Source organism: Lynx canadensis, chromosome X (assembly GCF_007474595.2).
Source record: "Lynx canadensis isolate LIC74 chromosome X, mLynCan4.pri.v2, whole genome shotgun sequence".
Classification (NCBI taxonomy): domain Eukaryota; kingdom Metazoa; phylum Chordata; class Mammalia; order Carnivora; family Felidae; genus Lynx; species Lynx canadensis.
In genome coordinates, this window is record NC_044321.2 from 104,208,440 (window position 1) to 104,236,059 (window position 27,620).

Genomic DNA, 27,620 nt, shown 5'->3' on the forward strand with positions numbered 1-27,620 from the left:
ACTCAGGGTCCCTGTTCTTCTATCCACTTCCCTCCTTGCACATTCTGCAAACAAGGAATCAGGTTGGGTCAGATTCCCATACAACCGATTGGACCATTTTTGCTGGTGAGCTGGATCATTGTGCATTTATACAATTGTATTCAAGAATACAGCATGCTCTTCTGCTTCCTCTGGCCTCCAAGTAGCTGGTAAACTGATTGTCCTGCTTTATCTCTCCAACAGGGCAGCCAAGCCTAGGGCTACTACCCCATCAGTCTCAGCCCCTTGTTAGAAATGGGATTTCTTTCTTAGAACTTTTGAATTTTCTATCATACCTTAATTTCTCTGTGTAAAACTGACAATAAGAGAGGTTTCAAATAGAGACTTGGGCATTTTGTATCTCCAACATTGTATTATTTGGACTATGCTATCATCTGGGGTTCACTGCATGGACCTCCTTGGTAGGCTATGTGCAACAATGCTGTACATAAAATAAGATGAATATAGTAGGTGGTGATTTTTTCACTGAATATATAGTGTGGCCTTTAAGTTAAAGTCCTGAATAAAACCATTTCACAAGTTTCTGAGGATGACATCAGAGGTATTCAGTGAACATCTTGGAGAGCTGAATTTCACTTCTCTTTGGTCCAAAAAAGTTTCTTAAGAGCCATGATATGGATCAGGAAAATGGCCCCATGAAAAGGTTCCAGGAACTTACCTGCAGATTTTCTCCCCTAAAGCAGATAGTCACATACAGCTTAACTATTAACCCCTCTGGGTTAACAGAGAAAGAACAAGCAGAGATTGTTAAATTTCCATGAAAGAAGTTTAAAGATCCTAATTGTACTTGCACGCACCCTGCCTCTTAATTCCTAAGAAATCCTGAACTGATTGATCAGAGTCCAGGACCCTCACTGTTTTTCAGTGCACAAAACTTGGGGGTTTCAAAAAAACCCTCTCGGGTATCATTTTCTCTAGCTCAGGTAATACAGCATTTAATCTCACTGGTGTACAAAATTCCAAGATTTTATTTTGGGCTTAAGAGCTCTGGATTGAAGTTTGAAGCAAAAGCACCAGCTATTGAAGAATTACCTTGCTTACCTTTGCCTCCTTTGTGAATCTTACAGAAAGGGTAGTTAAGTGGGACAGATTTGGGGATCTCTCGGTCCCTTGACCTAATATCACCCTAACCTCATAATAGCACCTTCATTTCACCCCAATCTCTAACAGAGTACAAGACTCTAAGTCCTAACAATAGAAACAGTAAAAGGAACCCAATCAGGAGCATGGCAGGAAGAAATATGAAATCTAGACAATGAATGAAGACTTGGAAGAGTCCAGCAGATACTGGTTTGTCCTTCTAGATCTATTCCTATGTTTCAGAATGCCTACGAGAAGACTGAGGGTGTAAAAGATGCTGACTTGCATGCACGGCTACCCAAGTTTTGCTGGTGATACACTAAATAGAGTCTGATAGGAAATGCAAAAGATCTTGGTGGGGGGTGGGAGGGTGGGGAACAACTCTTTAGTGATCCAAGCCTTGTTTGGTAATGAAAATCACTGTCCTGCATTCCCCAACTTTGCTTATTTGCTATGTGTTTCACACTAGATCCCAATTCATTTTCCCTGTTCCCCTGACAACCTGACCTCCATCCTGATTAATCACAAACAACAGTTTCATGTGAAAGACACAGGTTGTTTCCTGAGCCAACAGGCCCCGTGGCAGAGGCAGTAATGTTAAACACTCCATTTGTTCCCCTACATTTGCCAGCCCTCTTTCAGATACACAGGACCATGTGACTACTTTGGGACAATAAAATATAAGTGGGTGTGACATGTGTCACCTCTGAGCCTACGTAATGACGAACCTACATGAGACTCTTCAGCTTCTCTTTCTCCTACAGTAGTAGCTGAAAAGGCCACATGTCCCAGATTGTACTGCCACAATACTAAACACTGGAGCCTCAGTCAGTCTGGAACCTTAAGTGACTGTGTAAAACAGATCCCCTCCCATTCTCATATCCTTCTGACCTGCATGGAATCTGTAGTGTGAGCAAGAAATAAACTCTTGGTGTATAAAAACTCTGATACTTTGAGATTGTTTGTTTTCTGAGCCTAACTGTAGTCCTATGGATGCCAGCCCCCATTCTTCTACATGCATAGCACTTATTTCGTAACCTTAACTTAGTTGTTAATAACTCTACATGTTATACCCAGACTCCTCTGAACTGGCTCTATGGGACAGAAGATCATGCAACAAGTCAGCAAACAAAGCTTTAACTTTCAACCAAATACATAGTAGAGTGAGCAAAACAATTCAATAAACACAACTATTTTTCTACTGCACAAAAAACAGGAAATAATTAAATTTCTTATAGACATTTCTTTATTATATTTTCCCACTTGAATATTTAGAGAATAATTTAAATGTAATGCATACTGACAGCAAGCACAGTATCAAATATTAGTTTTTTTTTAATATTTTTCTGTTCTCACCCTTTATTCCTTTAGGAAAAAAATATTTAGATGACCTCAAAAGAAACAATTATTATGCTAATCACAGTATGCAGTAACACATACAAGCCCATACTCAATAGAAAAGAAAGCAACAAAGAAGTGAAAAAGTCTTTCTCCTCAAATCATTTTAATTCATTTTTCCACAGCCATATAAATTTAAAGTATGAAACAACAATAATACAGCTATAGAATCTAGGTTCTCTTTCAAAGCAGCGGCATATAAAACATAGAAAAGCTAAAACCTCAGCACAAGCTTCAAAAGAACAAGGACTGAGAGGATTTTGATGAAGACATGAAATGCACAAAATACAGTACACAAAAATACTAGAATGCATAAAATATAAAGCTACACATTTCAGGTAGAAAGCATTGTAAAATATATAAAATATGCAAGAAATCAAACCAAAGAGATTTTTCTTAGAGTACCATGAATACACTGGAACTGGCAATTAGCATTTGAAGATGGGAACAAGAAAATAGCAGTTTCCCATTTAAAACTTTATTTCTAGGCTTTAGGATTTCACCTTCTTGACATCCTTCTTTCCAGAGCTCTCAGTAGCTGACTCTGCTTTTCTTTTCTGTGACTAAAATGGAAACAGATTTAATGTTCTGCTCCAATATGCACATTTTTAAATGGCCCAACAATGTTAAATCTAGGATGTAAATGCATCAAAAAAAAATTTTAACATGAATATTCACTTAAATGTTATACTCACAGTTAATGTTCTATATAGCTCAACAAAATATATAACCCAATGTAAAATAACCTTCAAAGACTTTTTTTTTAAAAAGACATAAAATACCCATCAAAAATAGTCAGCAAATGTCTACTTACACAGGGTACCATAAATGTACTCTCATGTTAAAGAACTACTTAATACTTAAAAGTTTTCTAGGCAAATGCTATTTATTTTTAAAACCTTATGATAGATGTTAAAGCACCATATTTCATATATTCTATGATGCGCATTTCTTTTTCACTTTAGCATCTCTGAAATCAGGATGCATCTTACAATTGATGACAAATGAGTTAGCTGGCAGCAGTTTCACTTAGCAATACAGAAAATGATGCTGTTTCTTACAATAGGAAGCATCTTAGACTTGATGAAATATGGTAGTTTACTTAACCACACTCAAATACTATCATCTATTAAAGAATATTTCAAATTGTAGCTATACAAGGCGACCTGACTGGATTAAAACCAAGTCATCTTATTATTCAGCAATTTATTTGTTACCAAGTAGACCAAGTAAAGCTTTGCTGTCTGCTCCAAGTCTCATTTGTACTCATAGTTCCACAAAGATCAGAAAACTTATTTGATCAAATCAGAACTCCAAGTTTCAACCTCAGCCCCATCCCATCCCACCCCACCCCTCTCCTACTCCCCCACGACAACTTGACTCTCCATTCAAAGGATTTTACTTGCATTATACTTCTGCTTAAAGTCATGAGGAATTTTTTAAAATATTGAGCCCTCTTACTAGGGAGTTCCTAACCATATGTTCTACAAACAAATAAGGAATGCGGTTGTAGTGTATTCTTTTTCTGTCAAAAACAAATTAGCACTTCATAAAAACAGTTTTTATAATAGGTATCACGTGGCATTAAACATAATATAGGCATTTTAATTATGTAAAAAAAGTGAGATCTACCTAAAAGTTAGGAAAATGCTGAAAATTTTACCATTGGAGTTTTAGTTGCCCGTTTCTTCTTTTCTGCTCTCTCTCTTTCCTCAATTTCCATATTTTCTTTCTCAATCAATGAAATCAGAGTATTACAGCGTCTCTGGAATTCCTAAACCAAATAAATAGTAACAGACTTTTAATTTCTGCAACTCCGGCATAATCTTTAAAAAGTTGTAATTATTTATTGTATCATTTCTGTGGTACAGGATTTCTAAAGTTGATTTACTTCAGAACAATATTCATACAGGATATTAATGGATTCCACCAAAAATATATGGAGGGGGTAAATGTCATCCAGTGGGGTGAATGGGTAAACCAACTGTGGTGCATCCATTCAATGAAATACTATTCAGCTATAGGAAGGAAAGAACTATTGGTACACAACAACCTGGATGAACCAAAAGTGAATTACACAGAGTGAAAACAGCCAATCGCAAACAATTATTTACCATATTCTACTTACAGTACATTCTTGAAATAACAAAAGTTTAGAAATGGAGAACTTATCAGTGGTGGCCAGGAGGTAGGAAAGGGGGGGAGAATGTGTGTGACTATAAAAAGCTAGCATAAGGGAGTCTTGTGGTGCTGATTATACACACCTACAAGTGATGAAACTGCATTGAACCACACACACACACACACACACACACACACACAAGTGCATGTATAACCAATGAAATCCGAATAAGCTCTATGGATTATGCTACTATGGATTTTCTGATTTGACACTGTAGTATAGCTATGCAAGATGTTACCATTGGGGAAAACTTGGTGAAGGGTGAATGGGACCTTCCTGTACATTTCTTTATAACTTCCTGTGAATCGTTTCAAAATAAAAAGTCAACAAAAATCACAGAAACAAAAAAGGGGGGAAGTCCTATTGCCAAAATAAGTTTTGGAAGTATTCAGGCTACAGATGTACAACAGATTTCTTTCTACATACAGGGCTTCTCAGTTCCTGATGAGCACTCTCAAGCACTAGGTGGGAGATGTAGGATGCAAGCAGTTCTCAAAGCTATTCAACCAACAGAAATCTCTTCTCACAGGACATCTTGTAGGATCAGAGTCCTGAGGAGCACATCTCAGGAAACACTGCTGTATTTGTTAATGCAGAGAAAACAATAGCTGAAAAGATTTTGCCTTAACCTTGCCACTACCTATATTTCACTGCCAGCAAATCAATGCATCCAAACTATAAATAGTGCTTATAAATGTATGGTGAGCATTAAACATATGATTCATTAATATGGATACTCACATATATTAACCCTGCATACACAGCTGTATTTAAAGGTAAATCATAGATAAATAACATTTTAAGGTACAATTCCTTTTCTGTATTAGCAACAGGGTATGATACATACAACATAGCTACACACAAATGAAAATGTAGGTTTACTGGCAATTAAGAACCCCCAACAGGGGCGCCTAGGTGGCTCAGTCAGTTAAGTGTCTGACTTTGGTTCAGGTCATGATCTCATGGCTCATGAGTTCAAGCCCCGCATCAGACTCTGTGCTGACAGCTTGGAGCCTGGAGCCTGCTTTGGATTCTGTGTCTCCCTCTCTCTCTGCCCCTCCCCTGCTCGCTCACTCGCTCTCTCTCTCTCTCAAAAATAAATAAACATTAAAAAATTTTGAAAAAGAACCCCCAACAAAAATATGGTCAAAGTACAAGAATAGAAAACTCATAAAAAATTAAAATGTCCACATATTTACAAAATTTTCACTGAAACTAATGATCAAAACCATTATTACACTATATGTTAACTTGGAGTTAAAGAAAATTAAATAAATAAACTAAATAAACTAATGATCAAAGAAATGCAAAGTGAAACAAAGCCATCTTTATCAAATTACCAATGATATGTGCATGCATGTGTATGTGGTGTACATATCCAGTATTGGCAATAAGATGGGGATATGCGAACTTTCATTCACCGATGATGGCATGCCAATGTTAATACCTGTTATGGACTGAATTGTATTCCCCCCAAATTCATACATTGAAACTTAACACCCCCACAATGTGACTACTGTTTGAAGATAAAGCCTTTAAGGAGTTAATTAAGTTAAATGAGATCGTAAGGAGCGGGGCCCTAATCTGACAGGACTGGTCATCTTATAAGAAGAGGAAGAAACACCCAGAGATACCTCTCTCTACACTCTTACAGACAAATGGCCATGTGAGAACACAGCAAGAAGACACTATCTATAAGCCAGGCAGAAATACTTCACCAGAAGCAAACCCTGCTGACACTTTGATCTTGGACTTCCAGTCTCCAAAACTGTGAACTTAAACTTCTGTTTAAGCCACCCCATTTGCGGTATTCTGTTATGGCATCCCAAGCAGACTAATACTCATATACTACGTTCATGGAGCCTGGGTGGCTCAGTCAGTGGAGCACATGACTCTTGATCTCGGGGTTGTGGGTTTGAGCTCCACTGGGTATAGAGATTACTTAAAAATAAAGTCTTTAAAATAATATATACTACACCTTCCTAGAAGGCAATTTGGGAGTATCAATGAAGCATCTTAAAAATCTCCTACCTTTTGAGCTAACAATTCCATTCCTAGAAACTTAATGTAAGAAAATAAGACATGTATACAAAAACTTACAAAAGAATATTTGGAGAAGTTATTATTTTTTTAGCATGGAAATACTGAGAACGAAATTTGTCATCATTTAAAAATGGAATACACAGACACATCTTACTATATACATATCTACAGAATTATAGCGGAGAGATTACTAACTACAGCATTACCAGTTAGCAGCAACTATCTCTAAAAGTAGGACTAATGCTAACTTTTATTTTCATGTTTATACTAGTCTGTATTTTCCAAATTTTCTGCAATGAATGTGTAACTCTTGGGCAATCTATAACATTTTTAAGAAATGGCAAGTGACTTTTTAATACACTTTTACTTTTCCAAATAAAAGCCAGAAAATGACATACAACATAGGAAATGATACATACAGAAATATTATTGACTATCCAAGCATTTTCTACTCTCTAAAAATTCAAGCCCAAAAGGAGGCAGAAAGCCAAAGGCAGTGTAACCAGAAAAACAAATCCTCTTATTGTTTTTAAAATATTACTATTTAAAAAAATATGTATATTACTATTTATTAAAAATAACCTTACAGAACACTGGTACATTCACGTTTCTTCTGCATCCTCAATTATACAAGGTTAAATAATTTAGGAAAAATAACATCCTTACTTACCAAAACAATACTGATGTTTTTAATATGCAGACCAAATATTCTCCATACCTTCATTCAGTAACACACATACAAACTAAACAGCATGTTATTCAATTTATCTATTATAAAAAGGGCTAAGTTGACCCTGATGAGATTTGATTGTTGGTTTCTAGGGAGACTAGATAGAGTCTTTATGTGAAGCTGATTCTTGAATCATTAAGCTATACCCTCTGGCTGTTATTATTCTCAATAAGTAATAGCAGCCAGTGACTGAAGATATCTGTAAGATACATGTTCATGGTTCATATGGGTGATTCAGGGGAACTAATACTTTTGAGACTGTGTCATATGCTGGGAAGGAGAACATCTCCAAATGATTATAAATAGACTGTATAATAAGTTCTCACCTTTATTCCTTTTAACCTGTCACTACTCCAGACACAGAAAAATACCCTCTCTAGAGAACAGCACCAAGGAGTGGGAGAGTATGGATATTACCTTCCTAGCATAGGTAATGTCACTTCCTCTATAGATATCAACCCCATTTTTTATTCACATGCTTAAACACTGCCTAACTAAACAGATGGTATCATAAACAGAACACTAGCTGAAACCAGAAATTACAAGGCAAAAGGCCAGATTACCAATAAAACAGTGATTCACTTTTTGAATAACTAAATGACTATGAAAAATTTCATGACATCTAAAGCACCTTCATCTTACATAATTTCTCCTTTCACATTCAAATTCTCCTAAATTCTTGCACCTCTTTATATTCCTATTTTCCTGGGGTTACAGGGAGTGTTTTGTGTGGTCTCAAAAGGTTTCCACAAACTCTGCAGTCTAATTATCTTTTTCACCATTTCCAAATGCAGGATTAGGAATGAAGTTGGAGGGAGAAAAACAGCACATAAGAGGAAGAGAGAGAATGCAAAAACAACAAAAAACAAAAAAGAATACAAAAATGACAAATGGAAAACTGGTCTGCAGTGTGAATAGTGGTGGCGAAAGGAAAAAAAGTATTGTGTTCATACATGTGTGGGAGATGCTATAGTTTTAAAAAGTTAAACCAAAGTTAAGTTTGGATCAAAGTACAAAGAACCTAGACACTACCAGTGGAGAACTGAAGAATTTTACTTAATTTAGCTGACAAAAAGATTTCATTAATGGATTTCTATGCAGAAGCAGGGATGTACTCAAAGGTGTATTTTGTACTGGGAAATCTTCCCTTGATACAGATTCTCGGTTGTGTGAGTTCATAAAATTACAGACTCTCAAGATTAGAAAACTTTAAAAATCATTCAAGATGATGCTGAATCCTTTCTACTAGGTCCTTGCTAGTTAGTTGTCTGACCCGTCTGAATTCTTCCAATGATGGGAATACCAATAGACTACCTCCCAAGGTTTTCTATTCCACCTTTAGACAAATTAAAAATGTTCCATAATGCAATGCTACCTTATATTTCCAACAACTGGTTCTAGGTCTAATTCTTATACTCACAGAGAACAAGCTGACTCCCTCTTCTGGATGACAATCCTTCAAATATTACAGGCAGTTCCCATGCCTCCATCACAAACACCTCCCAAAGACCTCTCTTTTGAGCTAAATAGCCTCTCCCTTTACCTATCCTTCATTTAACCTGATTCACTTAACCTTCATTTACCCACATTCTTTTAACCAGAGCTCAGCACATCTTCTCTGTGAAGAGCCAAACAATAAATAGTTTCAGCTTTGCAGACCACACAGTCTCTGTCACAACTACTCAGCTCTACCACTGTAGCATGAAAGCAGCTGTAGACAATACATAAATGAATGAGTATGGCTGTGTTCCAATAAAACCTTATTTACAGATACTAAAATTTGAATTTTGTAAAATTTTCACATTTCACAAAATAGCTTTTTAATTTTCTTCCAACCATTTGAAAATCTAAAAATAATTCTTGGCTTGCAGGCCAATACAAAAACAGGTTGGTGGGGGGCAGGCTGTAGTCTGCCAACCCGTTTTAAACTATAGTCTTTAGATTTACTTTAAACAAATTGTGGTGCCTTGGTTTTTCCATACCTTCTTAATGGTTTGTGATTCTATTCAATGCAAAGTCACCCACGTTTCAACTTTTGAAATACTTTTCAAAAGTACTATTCAACTTTTGAATACTAGGATATGTATCTCTACTTTTATTTAATAAATGATGAAATATTTGCAATAAGCAGTGCTGCCCTTTACTGTGTGGTGAATATCAATCACACCAGGCACCAAGTTCAAATATCCTTTGCCCCAATACTCAGCTTCAAAGCATCAATTCAAAAGGCACAGAAAGCATCAATAGACTTGAAGTGACTTATTGAAAGAGATTAAAGAGGCTCCATGTTACACTTCCTATGTACTAAAATCCTAGACACTAAGCCTGCCTAAGTCTGAATGACAGAAGGTCTGTGCTTGTTATAGTTCAAAGTCAAAAGCAGGTGAATGAACAAGGGAAAAAAAATAAATTGCACTTCACATTTGCACCTCTAAATTTGTAGGTAGTTCTAAAAAGTCAGAATTTTCTTCTACAATTCTTAGTAAAACAAAATTGGTATTTTTCTCCTTTGCTCTTTTATTACCTCCCCATACTTTCCTTCTAGAATCAATACCTTTAACTATACATTCTCTGGTATATTTTCCAGGCTGTCACTTTTGAACATTTATCATACTTAAAAATAATGCAACAGCATTCTATATTAGAATCTCAGGGTCCAAGCATATTGGCAGTTAAATGGGAGTTAATATTCTAATAAATATATCATATATGTCTCAAACAAGTATCAAAAGTTATGATACTTTTACATAACTGCTGCCATTTAAACATCATTATTTATAAAATGTTTTGTCACTTCCTCACAAGATAACACAGAAGTATAAATACATTAAATGGACCCCTGTTAGTGCATTTACTGTATTTCAGATTGCTAGAACAGTTCAGTCTTAAATCAAACACTGTATTTGCTAATAAAGCACATGATATTTATACCAGGCTTTTCAAACTTACAAAATAATAAAAAATTCAGGTATGACAGTCAAATAAAGTCTCTCATTAGAAAAAGGTAGACAAAAAGAAAAGAACTCAGAGTCATTCTACATTTCTTTACTTTCTATCCAAATCTGATCCAACTATAAGGAGACTATGAGACAGAAGCCAACTAAAGTACAAATGTTCCATGCCCATTTATTCACTGAATGCCTACTTTGTGCAAGGTGTTATGCTGGTCCCTTTAGATATAAACCAATGCACTTGAGGGTTAAGAGAGCAGCAGTATAAAAAAAAAAAGGAATCTAGGGCAGATGGTGATACATTAGCCAAGGGAAGGGGGAAAAAAGGAGGAACAGAGAAAAGACAGAGATAGAAATTTGGTGATAATCAGCCTATATGGTAATTGAGGCAGACATTTGCCCACTTGCACAGAACAGTATTTCTAAAATGTAAATCTGATCACTGTCACTGCCCTATTAAAATCTTTCAATGATTCTTCCCATTTCCTATAGACACGAAGAAGACTTCTGTGCAGCAGATAAGGCCCTTCACAATTTGGCTGCCAGCTATCTCTTCTTCTCTGAGTACCTCCCTACTTATACTAACCTCCTTGCAATTTCTTCATATGCTGTTTCCACAACCCAGAATGTAGCCCCATGGCCATTTCCTAGTTTTCCTAGACTTGGATCCAAGAAGGACCTCTTCTGTGAAGCCATTCCTCTAACCTAACCCCAAGGCAAAGTTAAGCACTACCTCTCTTGTACATGTCTCTGTATAGACCCTTTTTCAAACTTAAGGCTGAAAAGGGACAATTCAGTCTTTTAAATGCATGAGGAATTATATTCCTATGAGCATAAATATATTTTTTTAATATTTTAGTAATTCTACAGTCAAGAAGCATCCATCAGTAGATATTACAGTTCACCAACTTTACAAACAGTGTAATTGATATTTTCACATTTCTTTGTAATGCTCCAAAATATCAGTATTAGCTATTATCACACAATTAAGTGCTAATACACAAAATTTAAAAAAAAACAAGCAGCACTCTGTAAGAAATTTCCTAGACTATGCTGCATACGCAACAAACCAAAATGTTATTGCGACTACTGAATTAAGTGGGAAATGTTTTAATTTGACTTTCATTTTTCTAAAGTATCTATAAAGAAAATCCTTCTCTAACTGGACAGATAATTTATAAAATATCCTGTGCTGAACTAGTAACCCAATTATCATTTACTATCACTGATAAACTTATAAAAAGGGAAGCAAGCTAATAAAAAGCTATAGCAATATTTTCTAGAAAGTATTTTTTCTCCTGCAATTCTAATGAGAGATGTCAGTGTCTTAATTTTAAATAAGGAACACTTCCATTAATAACAAAGTTGTGATCTGAAAACAAACAGTAATAACGTGAAGTTTTTATTACACTGTATGCAACAGTGTATGATTCTTTTCCTCAGATGCTATCAGAAAAATTCATTTAACTACCTAAGGCACGGTAATTGTAAACAACTCATTACTAATACTTTGATTCAGTTCCAAGGTACATGGCCACAGGCAATGCACACACAGCTTCCTGAGGTGGCTGTGAGAGGAAAGAAAACAGCCCCTCAGAGGCTAAAAGGTAAGAATGTTTTTTGACTCATATTAAGAGTCAAAGCAACTCTGTAAAGGATGCAATAAATAGTTATATCAAGAAATGTTCTTTAGCTCAGAGAGTTAAATTCTGCCTTTTCTTCTTGAAGTCCTTAAAAGGACCTAAGCAGGTCTAAGGAATTACTGGTTGAACTTTGGGTATTTTCCACATGTCCTTTCCAGTAAACTGACTAACGTGGGAGATCTTTTGGACCTCTCAGGTTCCTCTCCAATCTCCCAGTCATGTTAGTCTGTCACTAAATGAATGGAGATAATATCCTGAAACTCATTCCCTAAAAGGAATGGCAAAAAAATTAATAAGCTCATGTTAGTAAACAGATTGGCAAGCATTACATAAAAGGTATTATATAAACACAGAGTATTATCATTTCCTCTTATAATCACTTGGTAAAGGTCCTTTTAACTTTGATCATCTGTGAATGTCCTACAACTAAGACCCCATTATAAGATATTTTTCTTTGAAGGAAATGGTAGGGCAATTCACATGCTCTGAGCTTAAAAAACTAAATTGATCATATCCTTCCTACTTGTTTATGTAGTTCAATAGAGACTGATTGCTTACTTAACGACCACACAAGTTCTCAGAGAAAGAAATCACTATCTTTTTAGCACACAGAAATAGAACTAAAACTCATTTTCTCTTTTGTATAGCCAGCATTTTTAAATGGAGAAAAGCCTCAAAGAAATCTTCATACTTTAGCTGAAGGCTTTAAAAGTGAAGCATATTTAGAAGTGGAGGTTCATGCCTTTAAGCACTTTAAGACTGTTAGCTAAGTCAGGAGCCATGAATTCAGTACTTTGAGATGTCTGAATAAAATATAACTACCAAGGTTCCCACTTTTTTCCTAAGTATTTCACACTATTTATTGGCATCCCTGGGAAAGAAGAGTCACTTTTAAGCAAAACTCTGTTTTTAAAGATAGCTTCTTTGGTAACCTAAGTTTAAAGTTTAATCATTAATAAGATTTTAATTTGAACACAGTGACACACTCACATAATCAAACTACATCCTCCGTGTTTCTAAGATAGGATTTTTCAATGAAACAAATTAATATCGGAAATGAAAACTGCCTCTTTCCAAGAGGAAAGTTCTCTTCCTAGATTGTACATGAGATTCACTGTATGAGAGCAATTATTTAAAATAAGGAGGGAAAATGGATCATCTATTAATACTCCATTCCTTTAACTCCCTAATGATTGATGTTGTCATGAAATATTCCAAAAACACCTTATGAATATATGCATGTTCTAAAATATATTACTTATACTCTAAATCCAGAAGCATAAGTAAAAATTATCCATTAACTAGGAGGGAAATAAAAAGCAATATGATAGAAAAGTTAAACAAAAAACTCTGGATTAAAATATTTAAATATAAAATAAACTATTATATGTTCTCAAAGATTGTTTAGAAATCATAAACTCCACCTTCCAGAATGACAAAGGTATCTTCATTATTAACAAATAAAATAAAGGTTTCACTTCATATTCACCTAATGAATTAATATTTGCCCCTTGGAAAATATACATAGGAGATTTAAATCTCTTAGTAAAGAAAGAAGTAAATGCTTTGTAGAAAGAAGATGGAGGAAAATGAGGATCTTTACAAGGGAGTTCAGAGCCATCTAGTGGTTGTTAATAATATACTGTTGTTTTTTTTTTTATTTAGAAAATGAAATAAGGATATGTAGTTCCATAGCCATGTTCATGTATTTCAAATAACATAAGGTTTTTCTTGCACTTGTGAATGTTTCATCCTCTGCTTTAGTTTAATGATTCTAGAGACTGAAAACAGCATCAAACTCTCAACATTTTAAAAAATTAGTAGCATATTACTGAAATAATACTCAAAATCCAGCAAATGATCTATCACATAAAAGAGCATTTATGATCTAAAACATGATTCACTGACAAATGCAGGTAGGCATTTGTCTTTTACAAGCTGTTGGTACTTCTCTACATTAGATCATTACACACATAAAACTCCAAATGGCTAAAATTTTTAAACTCATGGCCTTTGAAAGGAGTTCTCTGCTAAACATGGTCATAGATGCACTGAGTTAGAAGACACCTTAAAAGGCCAACTAGCTCACTGCCAAAGCCTTCAGACAGTCAAAGCAGAATCTCTTTCAAAGCTAACAGAAAAGCTATTCTATACCGTTCTTCAATAATCTATTTCAATGATCCAAAGAACCCTGTCAAACAACTCTTTCCTACATCAAACTTCTGGCTTTCATGCTACAAATTAATTCTTACCTTTTTTATTCTTATTTTTTAATTCAATGCTTCCTACTATACCTTATTAACATAAACCTCTTCATATTCTTTTGTGTAAGCAGAGCGCTTTAAATTTATGCCTATTGAATGTTATGTTGTGAGACTCAACCTATCCATCATTCCAATTTCTCTAGTTCCTTTTGAATCCTGGCTTGATCCAAAGTATTTGCTAGCTCTCCAGCATTATGTATTTCATAAACTTGATAGATATATTCTAATAGTCCAAGAACACTCTAAATTGATGTTACAGTTTTAAGAAATACTTGATCTTATCTGCCAGAATTAGCGTCTTCAGTGCAGCAGCCCAGATTTTTCTTTTTTTTTCAGTTCAGCTTGAACTTAAAATAAAAAATGAATCAGAGGCACCTGGGTGGCTCAGTCAGTTAAGCATCGGACTTGATTTCGGCTGAAGTCATGATCTCGTGGTTTGTGGGTTCGAGCCCCACGTTGGGCTCTGCGCCAGCGGTGTAGAGCCTGCTCGGAATTCTGTCTCCCCCTCTCTCTCTGGCCTTCCCAGGCTCTCTCTCAATCTCAAAATAAATAAATAACCCTTAAAAAAAATACGGGGCACCTGGGTGGCCCAGTCGGTTGAGTATCTGACTTCGACTTGGGTCATGATCCCACGGTTCGTGGGTTCGAGCCCCACATCAGGCTCTGCACAGTCAGTGCAGGATTCTGCCTGGGATTCGGTCTCTCCCTCTCTCTGCCCCTTCCCTGATCGCTCTCTTTCTAAAAATAAATAAATAAACATACATACATACATACATACATACATAAATGAATCAAACAAAACATTAAGCATTGCTTTGCACCCTTATTTCCACTTTTGGCCAAGAAAACATTTATGAAAGATAGGAGCTACTTAAAAATGTCCATTATTTGAACTGTTAGTTTCTGGTGCTTTTAATTTTTAGGCTATATAAAGCTACTTTTGTCTTAATTACCTCAGCTGACAAAAGACTGACAATGCTAACATTAAAAATGTGTTGCATTTTAAAAACCATTCAATATCAATTTGAACTCTGTTAAGCAGCATTAAAATTTAACAGGCACACAATTTACATTAGGAAGTAACAAAGTAAATTGCATGAAGCTAAAATATTTTTCTACTTAATTATTCTCTGTCTCATAATATTCTTTTAAAGACTCACTTAGGCAACAATTCCTTCTCATTGAAAATAAATCCTTAAGTTGCTCACACAGTGTGAAGCACCACCTGCCTAATTACAAATGGGGAAGTATACCTTTAAAGTGGACAGCTCTGGTGGTCACCATTTTAACCAAGTGATCAAACTTAGCATCACCAAGAGGGGGACAACCTATGTCATCGTGCCCCCTGACGTGATGCAATAAGTACACATCACTTATGTCACATTCTTGCCAAAAATGCTTAACCTAAATCTAAAAATGAGCAAGATAAATGTGGAACATTCTATGGGGTGCCTGGGTGGCTCTGTGGGTTAAGCGTCCGACTTTGGCTCAGGTCATGATCTCACAGTTTGTGGGCTGAGCACCGCATTGGGCTCTGTGCTGACATCTCAGAGCCTGGAGAGCCTGCTTCAGATTCTGTATGTCTCTCTCTCTCTCTGCCCCTCCCCTCCTCACACTCTGTCTCAAAAATAAACATTAAAATTTTTTAACAAAAAAAATGTGGGACATTCTAGAAAACAGTAAGTTCAGGTACCTTAAAAAGCCATTTGTCATGAAAAACAAAAAGTTGTAGATTGAAAAAGACTAAAGAGGATCAGCAACAAAATGCAATATGTGAACCTTGCCTAGATCATCAATTTAAGAAAACAGCTATGAAAGACACTTTGAGAGAAACTGGAAAATTCTGTACATGGGACTGTATACCAGATGACATTACTGAATCACTGTTCACATTTTCAGGTAGGATAAAGGTATTATGGTTATATAAGGAAAAGTTCTTATTTCTAGGAGATAAATGTTTAAGTATTTAGAGGTGGACACTCATGATTTTTTCAACTTACTTCCAAATGGCTCAGAAATATAGAATGTATATTTATGAATATCAGATATAGATACTTATTTCCAAATATAGGTATGTTCCTGTATTTCTGAATACAAAATATAGGCTCTATGTGTACATACAGATTCTATGTATATATGTACAAATGTGTATGTGGGTAGGGGGAGAAAGCCAATGTGGCAAAATGTTAACCATTAAAGAATCTAAATGAGGAATATATGACATTTGAAATTTTTCAAGATAAAAAGTTGAAGGAAATAAGAAAAGAATACATACCATGGCAGTTCTAGACTTGATAAACCAGTCAAATCTAAACTGAGGAGCATTCCGTACACACTGTCTTAATTCTTCATACACGTTTTCTCTGTCAAAGCCCATTTTGTGTAACATACAAATCAAGAATCTATCTTCTTCCTCAGTATAGTTCTTTCCTTTGCTGGTTCCATACTGAATACGTAACTGATGAAATGGAGCCTTGTATCTTGCAATCTATAAATTTAAACAAAATAGTGATTTTAACTAAATGTGTAATAAGTCAAAACTAATCACTGTATCAATTAAAACAATCTAATAATAATTTTTAAATTATGAAATAAAGTACTTTGGCATCCAGGGCTTTCTTGATACTGATCCTTCGTTGAATTCTTGCTTCTCCACGTTCAATCTGAGCCATAATTTTCTCAATGTCCTGTAATTCATTGCAACGTTCCCAAAAGACAGCTGAAAAACACAATTACTACTTTTCAATAAATGTACTCCCATCTTAAACAAATGAATCCAAGGAACTATAGAATAAAGAATTAACAGGGTATGATGTAGTAAACTTAAACTGTTTAAAACTTAAGATTCAGATTCATCTGTATATGTGTATATGTTCAATTATTAAATACCCCTTTTTATTTAAAAGTAAGACCTTGGGGCACCTGCGTAGCTCAGTTAAAGCTTCCGATTTCGGCTCAGGTCATGATCTTGCAAACCAGTCCATGAGTTCAAGCCCCGCGTCGGGCTCTAGGCTGACAGCTCAGAGCCTGGAGCCTGCTTTGGCTTATCTCCCTCTCACTCTGCCCCTCACTGGCTCACGCTCTGTGTCTCTCTCTCAAAAATAAACATTAAAAAATTTAAAACACCTCAACAAGAAGGTTTTAGGTTAGTGAATTTCTTTTCATGAAATATTATAGAATTTTTAATTATCAATCTCAAATGACTAGAATTTTTAAGGATACTACAGACACTAATTTAAGCTATGCTTTCATTCAAACATGATATAAAAGGGACCAAACACATAAAGTGAAACAGGAGAGAGGTAGCCATATAAACTTAGAGAACACAGCTTCCTAGCAAGAAAAAACAAAAACAAAACCCATTATCAACTCAAACTTCTTATGAAGCAGCAATTTATTACTGAAACTTTTTGTTAAATTTATCTTGAGAGAGAGCAAAAGAGAGTGCATGTGAGAGAGAGAGGGAGAGAGAGATTCCCGAGCAGGTTCCATGCTGTCAGCACAGAGCCCAATGTAGGGCTCGATCTCATGAACCCAGAGATCATGACCTGAGCTGAAACCAAGAGTCGAACTCTTGAGAGCCACCTAAGCGCCACTCTTACCAAAACTCTTATTTCACTTTTGGAACCACTCACTAAACTTACAATATTTCCAACAACCTGTACCCTGTTTTCTAAACTTACCTGAAATAGTCTTTTCTCTTAAAAACAAATCAAAAAAACACAAAGTCACCCAAATTTTATATATGATCTAAATGATCTGGCTGCATTAGGTCACATCTTATGACTTCAGTGGAGGGTATTTTAATGTTTGTTTGTTTGTTTATGTTATTGAGAGAGAGAGAGAGAGAGAGAGAGAGAGAGAGAGAGAATCCCAACCAGGCCATGTGCTGTCAGTGCAAAGCCCGATGCAGGGTTAAATCCCATGACCATGAGATCATGACCTGAGCCAAAATCAAGAGTTGGATGCTCAACCGACTGAGCCACCCAGGTGCCCCAGTGAAAGGCCTTTTAATGGCATACTCTACATTCTCAAATTTTTCATTTTTAGAGCCTATCACAAAAGGAATGTTAGTGCTCTCTGATTTTTATTTGCGGAGGGGGGGGGGCTTCAATAACAAACATTTATTTCTCACAGTTATGGAGGCTGAGAAGTCCCAAGATCAAGGTGCTGGAAGATTCCAAGTCCAGTGAGAGCCCACACCCTGGTTCATAGATGACGGTCTTCCCAATGTGTCCTCACATGCTGGAAAGGGCAAGGGAGCTCTCTGGGGTCTCTTTTATAAGGGCACTAATCCCATTCGTGAGTACTCCACCCTTATGACCTAATCACCTCCCAACCCTACCTGCTAATACCATCACACTGAGGGTTAGGATCTCAACATCTAAATTTGAGGGGGAAACATTCAACCTATAGCACACAATCTGAACATTAGTGGGCCATTCTTTGTGCTGGACGTTAACCACCCATCTCAGCATCACAAAAGAAACTGTCACTCTCTGGTTTTTATAAGCACCTTTGTTCATTTATCCATTCTCTCTTATTCATTCAGCATACAAATGCCTGCTATGTAGAAGATACGAACAGCCAATTATATACACTTCTTTTATTGCAACCAACTACATGAAACCATTTCGATCTCCCCATCCTGTGACATGGCCCCAATTTAACCGTGCTGAGCCAGTCCTGCCACGGGGCTTGGTGTCAAATGTGAGAGAACATCTGATATGGTATCTTTCTGAATCACTTCTTTTCTTGCAATTTCATAAACATTGATGCTATTTTGAAGAAAATTCTACTTTGGAAAATCTCTCCGCACAAAATCTCTTATATTCTTTTCATTAGAATGAAAATGCTGTTAGAATTTCTCATCTATTTTTACCCTTTCTAAGCCCCCAACTGCTGTAAACTTACGTGATAAAGCTTACAAGTAATAGTAGTGCTATACTGGAATCAAGGAAAAGGAAGTTCATAAATTTGGTATTATATGAAGTAAAAGCTCAATATAATCAGCCTCTAAATTCCTTGTTAATCACCAGAAACCCTCTCTGATTTCCAAAAGAAAAAGTGTTTTTTCTCTTATTAAACCTGGATTTCTTCAAGCACTAACAGTACAGATAAATTAAAAGCTGTTCCTAGCTTATATTAATTTTTGGTATATTTATTAGTATCCTCTCCCAGCTGTTTTTCATGGCAAAAACACAGAATTTCAACTGTTAAAGCCACATAGGCTTTGAGGGGTTAGCACAGAAACCTAAACCTACTTTGTAATATTGTTTCTATAAGGGAAAAAAAATGCTCTAGATTCTAAATAGCTGATACTCAGACTAAATTTGAAAGTTCAACCTATTTGTAAGTAAGAAAATTCCTGTTCTACATATAGGAAACTTGCTAGAGATAATTACCTATTTTTACTAAGATTTCTTTCAGAAGCCTGAGGTTCCATGTGCTGCGACATGGGCATTCATATTAACTCTATATGCTTCAAGACCAAAGACACAGCTAAGTAAGGGAGAGGATTCCAGAATCAATCAAAAGATTTATTGTAGGGGGGTATCTGGGTGGCTCAGTAGGTTGAGCATTGACTTCGACTCAGGTCTTGATCTTGTAGTTTGTGGGTTCGAGCCGCATGTTGGGCTCTGTGCTGACAGCTCAGAGCCTGGAGCCTGCTTTGCATTCTCTCTCATTCTCTCTCTCTCTCTCTCTCTCTCTCTACCTCTCTCTCTCTCTCTCAAAAATGAATAAACATTAAAAAATTTTCTTTTAATTAAAAAAATTTAAAAATGAAAAGAATTCTAGCAGTCTTTTTAGATCTATTCCAGCTTGCCTCAAGTTAATGGAATCCACATGACCTGTCTGGAGCTGATTAGAACTCTAAGGGTGTTTGAGGACCTAAATTCCCTGAGAAGAATCTTCTACTTCAAAGATGTCCTAGAAAGACACAAATTCAATCTTCTGAACCTCAAGTCTCAGATCTGAATTGCCCATAAGAGGATCAAATTCCAGAGATGGGTAAGTGGGAAACTCATTTTGTCAATGCTCATTCAACAGCTACCCTTGTTTCGTTAGGACTTTACTTGGCTTGATAAGCTAACTGCTGAGGAAAATGGCAGCCTGTTTAGGTAAATCTTATAATCTTATCGTGGAAATACAATTACATTTTATACTGTTACCTACACTTTATGCTTAATAGTTTAAAAGATCTCTGAACAATGATACAATTAAATTGATACTAAAGAAATGAATAGGTTACAATTAAACACTATGTTTAAAGTTATACACAAACCTGAATACTCCATGACCTCTTCAGGTGATTTGCCCTCCACCTCTCGAGCTATATTATCAATGTCATCTCTTCCATACTTCTCATTAGCTTTAATAAACTGGTTAAAATCTCGCTTTGTCCAGTTTGTGAATCCCTGTGAACAAAATATTAAGCATCATCAACAGAGATTAAATTAGCAAATCCATTTATCCATTTATTATTCTACATGTTTTTTTACAATGATACATTAAAAACAGTTTGAAAGACTTAAAATGTTCCTCCTTATAAAATCCCAGGGTATTTTTGGAATCAGAAGTTGAGTGTTATAAAAATAACTGATTTTCTATCATGAAGAGATATACTTCTAAGTACTACAAAAGGATTTATAGTTCCAAGATATTGTGTAGTTTTAATTCCATACTTTATAGATGCCTACATTAAAATACAAATGCACTGATATAAAAATGCTAATATAAAAACGAAGTCCTTTATATTTCAGTGCTTCAACAGTTTTTTTCAGATCTGTTCCCATGTAAATTAAGAAGGGAATGTGGTTGCATTAAATCCAAAAAACTTAGAGGGAAAAATAAGAATGCAGAAAATATTTCATACTCTTTATAGCATTCCAAATTACAGGTGACCCTTGGGTTTGTTTTTTTGTTTTTTTGTTTTTTTGATGAATACAGTGCAGCACTATAAGTGTATCTTCTCTTCCTTATGATCTACTTAATAACATTTTCTCTTCTCTAGCTTACTTTATTGTAAGAATACAGTATGTAATACATGTAACATGAAAAGTATGTGTTAATCTGCTATTTATGTTAGCAGTAAGGCTTCCAGTAAACAGTAGGCTATTAGTAGATAAGCTTTGGGGGAGTCAAAATTACAGGAAATTTTTCAGCTTCATGGGGGGTCAGCATCCCTAACTCCCACATTGTTCAAGGGTCAACTGTACTGTGAATAAATAATTTCTATTCAAAATTGTATTCATAAAATAGAATCTGTATAAACAGAATATGACTGGTCCCACTCAATTTCCTTATTAAAAGATTGAACAGTTTAATCACTGTTTTAAATCTCTGGTATTATTAGCATGTCTGTGAAATCACAAAACCAAGAATTTGTTTTCTACTTCTTATTTCCCAAACCAAAAAAATGTGATATCCCTGGCAGTTCAAAACTCTATCCCTAGCTTTTAGTTGATGAAGATTTCAGGTGATCCCACATTTTGTTTCTTTGCCATGATTTTTTATTAAGATTAATTATTTAAGGCACCAGAGAAAGATGTTTAAAGATGAATTCAACTACTAGGAGGAACAAAAAAAAATTGACTTTACTTCTAGTTACAAACTAAAGCAATTTCTCAGTTGATAATGTGTATTCACAATATACTGTACATTCACCATATACTACAAGCCAAGTAGTATTCTAAGACCAGAACTTTACTTTTGTGTTCAGGAAATAAATTGTGAAAATACAACATGAATATTTAAATGTTTTATTTTATTCTGTGGTAAGTCCTAATATTCAGCCAAAGCAATTACATTGTCAAACTAAACTTTATGACTTCCAGGCATTTGGCTGCAAAACTTATCATTATACTTCGCAAAAATTCATTCAGTAAAGTTACACATCATAACAAAGATCTATATAATAAGATAAAAATACAAAACTATCTTTCAATAATTAATGTGGCCAACTTTCCTAGCACTGTGCTTTGCATATTTTTCAAAAGAACTTGTTGAATAAATAAATCTTGCTAGCAACTTTCTATATACTAAGGTGGTACCATCCAGTACATTTGTTTATTATCTTGCAAGGGTCTTTTACACTGTAACTTTTTTTATCTTCTACAGATTATTTGTGTATTACTTCTACACTCATAAAACTCATTAAACCAACAGTGACCAGAAAGCATTAATATTTTGTTCAAATGAAAATGTTCCCTATTTAATAACTATTAGCTTTTAATTATACAATAATCACATTACAGGTTCAGAAATCTCTCATTGTTATATGAAAGTCCTTTCCAAGAAAGGATAAAAAGCATTTTGAGAATTACAAAATTATTCTAATAAAATATTAGTAGAGTACAATTTCAGAGGACCGTTCACAAAAATGAAATAAATTTAAACTTTGAAGAATATGCTCATAATTACTGTCTACCAAGCTTCGTATGTGTATTAACTGAGTTTAGTATAATTGCTAAAATATGTCTTCTTAGTAATAACTGACACTTATATTTTGCATTTATGTATTCTCTAGCATTTCCAAATGCATGTATTCTACAAATGGGATAAAAAAAAAAGAGGAATATCTGATCTAAATGTATGTTTACAAAATAGCCCTGAGTGTTGCTGATGTGTCTAATCAGCCCATACAATAAAAGATAAATGTAATCTGTTTTTTTTTCTTTTTCTACTGGTTAATGAAGAAGCACTTCAGCCACTTAAAATATTTTACTTGTGTGAGAAGTTTTTCTTTTTCTTCAGTCTCTTCTGGTGTAAGAGGTTCAGCTCCATCAATCTTTTTTTGCTCCTCTCTTTGAGCCACAGCTGGATTGGGGATATCAGGATTCCTTGGGACCTATAAATCAAGAGATGAATTTTAATTAAACTGTTGAGAAAAATTAATTAAGGGTATATATACACGTATCAATCTTAGAGTTATTTCAACAGTAAACAATATAAAGCCATACCAGAATGATACGGGATCCTCTCCACGTCCTTACTACAATGCTATTACCAAAATAAAAACCATTTTTAAATGTGCCATGTGGTATTTTAGAGTTAAGCCCACAGCTAAATGCCACATTATATTCTAGATTTATTCATAACTGTGGAACAAAATACATCCTTGTAATATTGTAATATATGGTGGTAACAATAATACCATTATGCCAACACTAACATTATACAATAAAATTTCAAGCCCAGAAGAAACAAAAAGTTTGGCAGTACAAAAAGAACTCATACACACCTGGCAATATAGACCAGGGTAGAGAAGTGCAATGCACTCAATGCTCTGATCACTTCAAAATGCAAAAAGAAAGGAATGATTTTACTGCCTGCCAGGGCATGGAAAGGGAGAGCAACTTCACATAAAATGCCAAGACTGGAAGAAGTGACAGGATAATGAAGAACCCAAACTCTACACTCTACATATATAAAGAATATATGTAAGAGGGAAAGGGTGGCCGAGTATGCAAACAGCTGTGATGCAATCAGCAGTCAAGAGAAAAAGATAAAGTAGCAGTGACCAACAGAAATTCTACTGTTTAGGATACAGAGTTACAGATACACTGACAACTAATTAGAGAGTTCAAGTCCAAAAGAGTGGGGACAGAAGCTCAGCTCTCCAAGGAAGCAAGCAATCAGCCAGGCACCTGTATCTCAAAACCGCAGCCCCTATGTCCAGTGTGTCACAGTGAACACAACCAGTACAGCTCAGCAGTTTGCGGCAGCATTCACTGTATGGATTGACAAACTAAGTCACTCAGCCCAAAGCCTCACACCATTTCTATGTGCATCTGCAGTAACGTAAGTAACATAAGAGGGCAAGTACCTAACATGTGTACTGCATTTTATAGTATTCCATTAAACATGAAAAGAAAAGGGTTGGGGCACCTGGGTGGCTCAGTCAGTTAAACGTCCAACTCTGGCTCGGGTCATGATCTTGAGGTCCTGGAGTTCGAGCCCCACATCGGGCTCTCTGCTGTCAGCACACAGCCCATTTCAGATTCTCTGTCCTTCTCTCTCTGTCCCTCCCCCACTCATGCTCTCTCTCTTAAAAATAAATACAAAAAAATGTTTTTAATTAAAAAAAAAAACAGGTTGACACTAAGCCTTCCACCATTTGATATGCACACCTATCATAAACAACTCATTCCCTATGGTTTTAGTACAATGTAATTATGATACACATCAGAGTACATTTTTCTAATTGTTGTACATATTTCATAGAGTTTGAAACCATAGTGTAACTTGAAAATAAATATTTTTTAATTTATTTTTTGAGAGTGAGTGAGCCAGTAAGCGTGAGCCAGGGAGGGGCAGAGAGTGGTGGGGGGGAGACAGAGGATCAGAAGCAGGTTCTGCGTTGACAACAGTGAACCTGATGCAGGGCTCAAATTCACAAACCATGAGATCATGACTTGAGCCAAAGTCAGACACTCAACAATAATTTTTAATATTTTCATAATAATTTTTAAATTATTGCATCCAGTAGTTTTTTAAATGTAAACCCTACTAATTTTAAAAGAATTACTGAAAAAACAGGTTCATTTGCAATCATCAGTACCAGACAATCAAATTAGTAAGTACAGACTAAATGTCTATTATGTCTGTAGCACCATGACAGGTATTCACTGGAATATAAAATCAGTGGACATGGTCCTTGCCTACAGGAAGCCTCACAACCCAGTTGTGGAATTTTGAACTCTAAGGATTTGGGGAGCTGAAGAAGAGGCAAACAATATTCGAGGCTGGAACACTAGGAGCAAAACCAGTAAAAGCAATGCCAGGAAGGATCATACAGGGTTTATGTTGAAAAGGGGTAAGAAACAAGGCCAGGTGGAGAGAGATTTACAAGCCTTTTAAACTACACAGTACACAACAGCAAGCCACTGGAGATTTTTCAATAGGAGACTAAAGTGTCAAAACGTGTTTTCACTTGGAAGCTTTGTGCTGGATGCACTGAAGTGTGGAAACGGCAAGAAAACCAGCCAGAAATGAGGTATGATCACCTGGCCTAAGATGTTTACAAATGTAAACATTACCAGAAAATAATCCAGAAATGAGGTATGATCACCTGGCCTAAGATGTTTACAAATGTAAATGGAAAACGTATAAATTAAAAATGAAATGCAGGCCAGTGACAAGCATGACTAAAATAACTTTTATCAAAAAATATATATATAAAATAATTTTTCAATAGCTAAATTCAATTTTTAAATTACAGGCGCACCACCAATTCCATTCCTAACATATCTGTCTATACAAAGGCTTTTACAAAGGGGTGCCTGGGTGGCTCAGTCAGTTGAGTGTCTGACTCTTGATTTTGGCTCAAGTCATGATCTCATGGTTCGTGGTTTTGAGCCACATCAGGCTCCACAGCAGAGCCTGCTTGGGATTCTCTCTCTTTCCCTCTCTCTCTACCCATTCTGCACTCTCTCAAAATAAATAAACTTAAAAAAAATACTTTTCCAAAAATGTTCACAGCTTTACTCCCAACAGCCAAAAGCGAGAAAACAGCCCAGATGTCCATCAACATGAGAACAGATAAGCAAACTGGTATATCCTTACAATGGGATAGTACTTAGCAGTAAAAAGGAATGAGCCACCAAGAATGGGACATGAATGAATCTCAAAAACATTATGTTAAGAGAAAAACACCTTACACATAACACATGATTACATTAATGTGAAATTCTAGAGTAAATAACTAATCTATGGAGGAAAATACTATCAGAATGGTGGTTGTCTCTGGGGAGTGAGTATAGAGATTGACTGGGAAGAGGCACTTTCTGGGGTGACGGTAATATGCTATATCTCCATAGGGGTTTAGTTCTGCAAATATACATTTGTCAAAATACAATGAATGAAACACTTAAGATTTATACATTTCATTGTATGCTAATTTTACCTTGAAAAAAGTATCAAATAAATATTGAACACTGGCTAATAATATGCACACTGAAGTGTTTCTGAGTGAAATATACTTAGGTCTGCAACTCTGAAATGCAGAAAAAATAAGCTGGATATCCATTTGCTAGAAGGCTGGAGAAACGGACAAATAGGTGATAAAGCCAATATAGTAAGATATAAATTGAAGAATATATGTGGTGTGTATGTAGATGTTCACTATACAATCATTTCAATATTTTTATATGGTTAAAATTTTTACATAACAAAATGTTTGGAAAAAATTACAGACAGAGCTTTAAAAAGTTTAATAGACCTGGGGTGCCTGGTGGCTCAGTCGGTTAAACATCCAACTTTGGCTCAGGTCATGATCTCACGGTTCATGAGTTCAAAGCTCCTCCCCTGCTTGCACTCTCTCTCTCAAAAATGAATAAACATTAAAAACATTTTTTTAAAAAAAGTTTAACAGACCCTTGGTGATACAGAAATTACTGTGACTTTAAGTTTTAATTTTAACTGAGAAAAACTTATTTAATCGTAAGATATTTCTCTATGAAATAGCTTCAAAATCTCCATGTCCAAGAAACCATTTTAACAAAGTACATATTTTATAAACATCTAATTTTATGCCAGAAAATGGAAATACACCTGGAAACATACCTGCACAAAATAAACTGCTCATTCCTATGTAGATATACCCAATACTAAAAATTTCCCCCTTGAACTTTAACAAAAGCAAAATCATAATACTATATTACACCATTAGATTTTAGGTTCCTTGGCAGACTACTTTTTCCACATCTACTGCTAATATTTTCAGTGCAGCAAAACTTTAGAAGGACTTCATCTGTGTTATGTTTACTATTTTAATTAAAATACCTAACCACTAAAATTTCTAGAATTAGAAATTACTCAAAATGCCTACATTCCCATATCTCTTCCTATAATATTCATTTTTAAAAGGTATTTATTTTTTCATTTGTCATATTTGAAGCTGGAGAAAGCTGTAGAACATTCTAACATTTATCTTCAATAAAAAATTCGTTACGGACAGATACAGACATTTGACAAATGGAGAAAGTTCTATAATCTCCATGAGTTTTGTACATATTTTATAAATATATTCTTATCAGCATTAAACTTCCTGGAGTGATTTCAAAGTGCTTTATAAGAATTAAGTAAATAAATCATAGAGATACCTACACACTACCTGAAATGTTCATACTGTATGTCTTACTGATGCCCCTCCCCCCAGTAACACTTAATACAGCCACAATATACTAAAAGTTATCTTTCAAGAGGAAACATCTCCATTATTACTTGGATTTCTAGTCAGACATTAAGGAATGTGCAACTAAGAGCTGTGTTCCATTGAAAAGTGAA

General features: G+C 35.3%; 1 protein-coding gene across 6 annotated transcripts in view; it reads right to left on the bottom strand.

Moving 5' to 3' along the window:
* Nucleotides 1–2,363: 2,363 nt before the first annotated feature.
* SMARCA1 (SWI/SNF related, matrix associated, actin dependent regulator of chromatin, subfamily a, member 1) overlaps nucleotides 2,364–27,620 on the bottom strand; it is a 71,886-nt gene continuing 46,629 nt past the window's right edge. For 2 of the 6 annotated variants that reach the window (XM_030306014.1, XM_030306013.1), the window contains 6 exons: nucleotides 23,059–23,181; nucleotides 20,617–20,749; nucleotides 16,931–17,049; nucleotides 16,606–16,818; nucleotides 4,181–4,291; nucleotides 2,364–3,080 (listed from right to left, as the gene is read on the bottom strand). In XM_030306014.1, the coding sequence (XP_030161874.1) occupies nucleotides 3,009–3,080; nucleotides 4,181–4,291; nucleotides 16,606–16,818; nucleotides 16,931–17,049; nucleotides 20,617–20,749; nucleotides 23,059–23,181 (771 nt within the window). In that variant the 3' untranslated portion in view covers nucleotides 2,364–3,008. Of the gene's footprint in view, nucleotides 3,150–4,149; nucleotides 4,292–16,605; nucleotides 16,819–16,930; nucleotides 17,050–20,616; nucleotides 20,750–23,058; nucleotides 23,182–27,620 lie in introns of all 6 variants that reach the window. The other 4 variants (XM_030306018.1, XM_030306015.1, XM_030306017.1 and 1 more) reach the window with 3 other exon arrangements.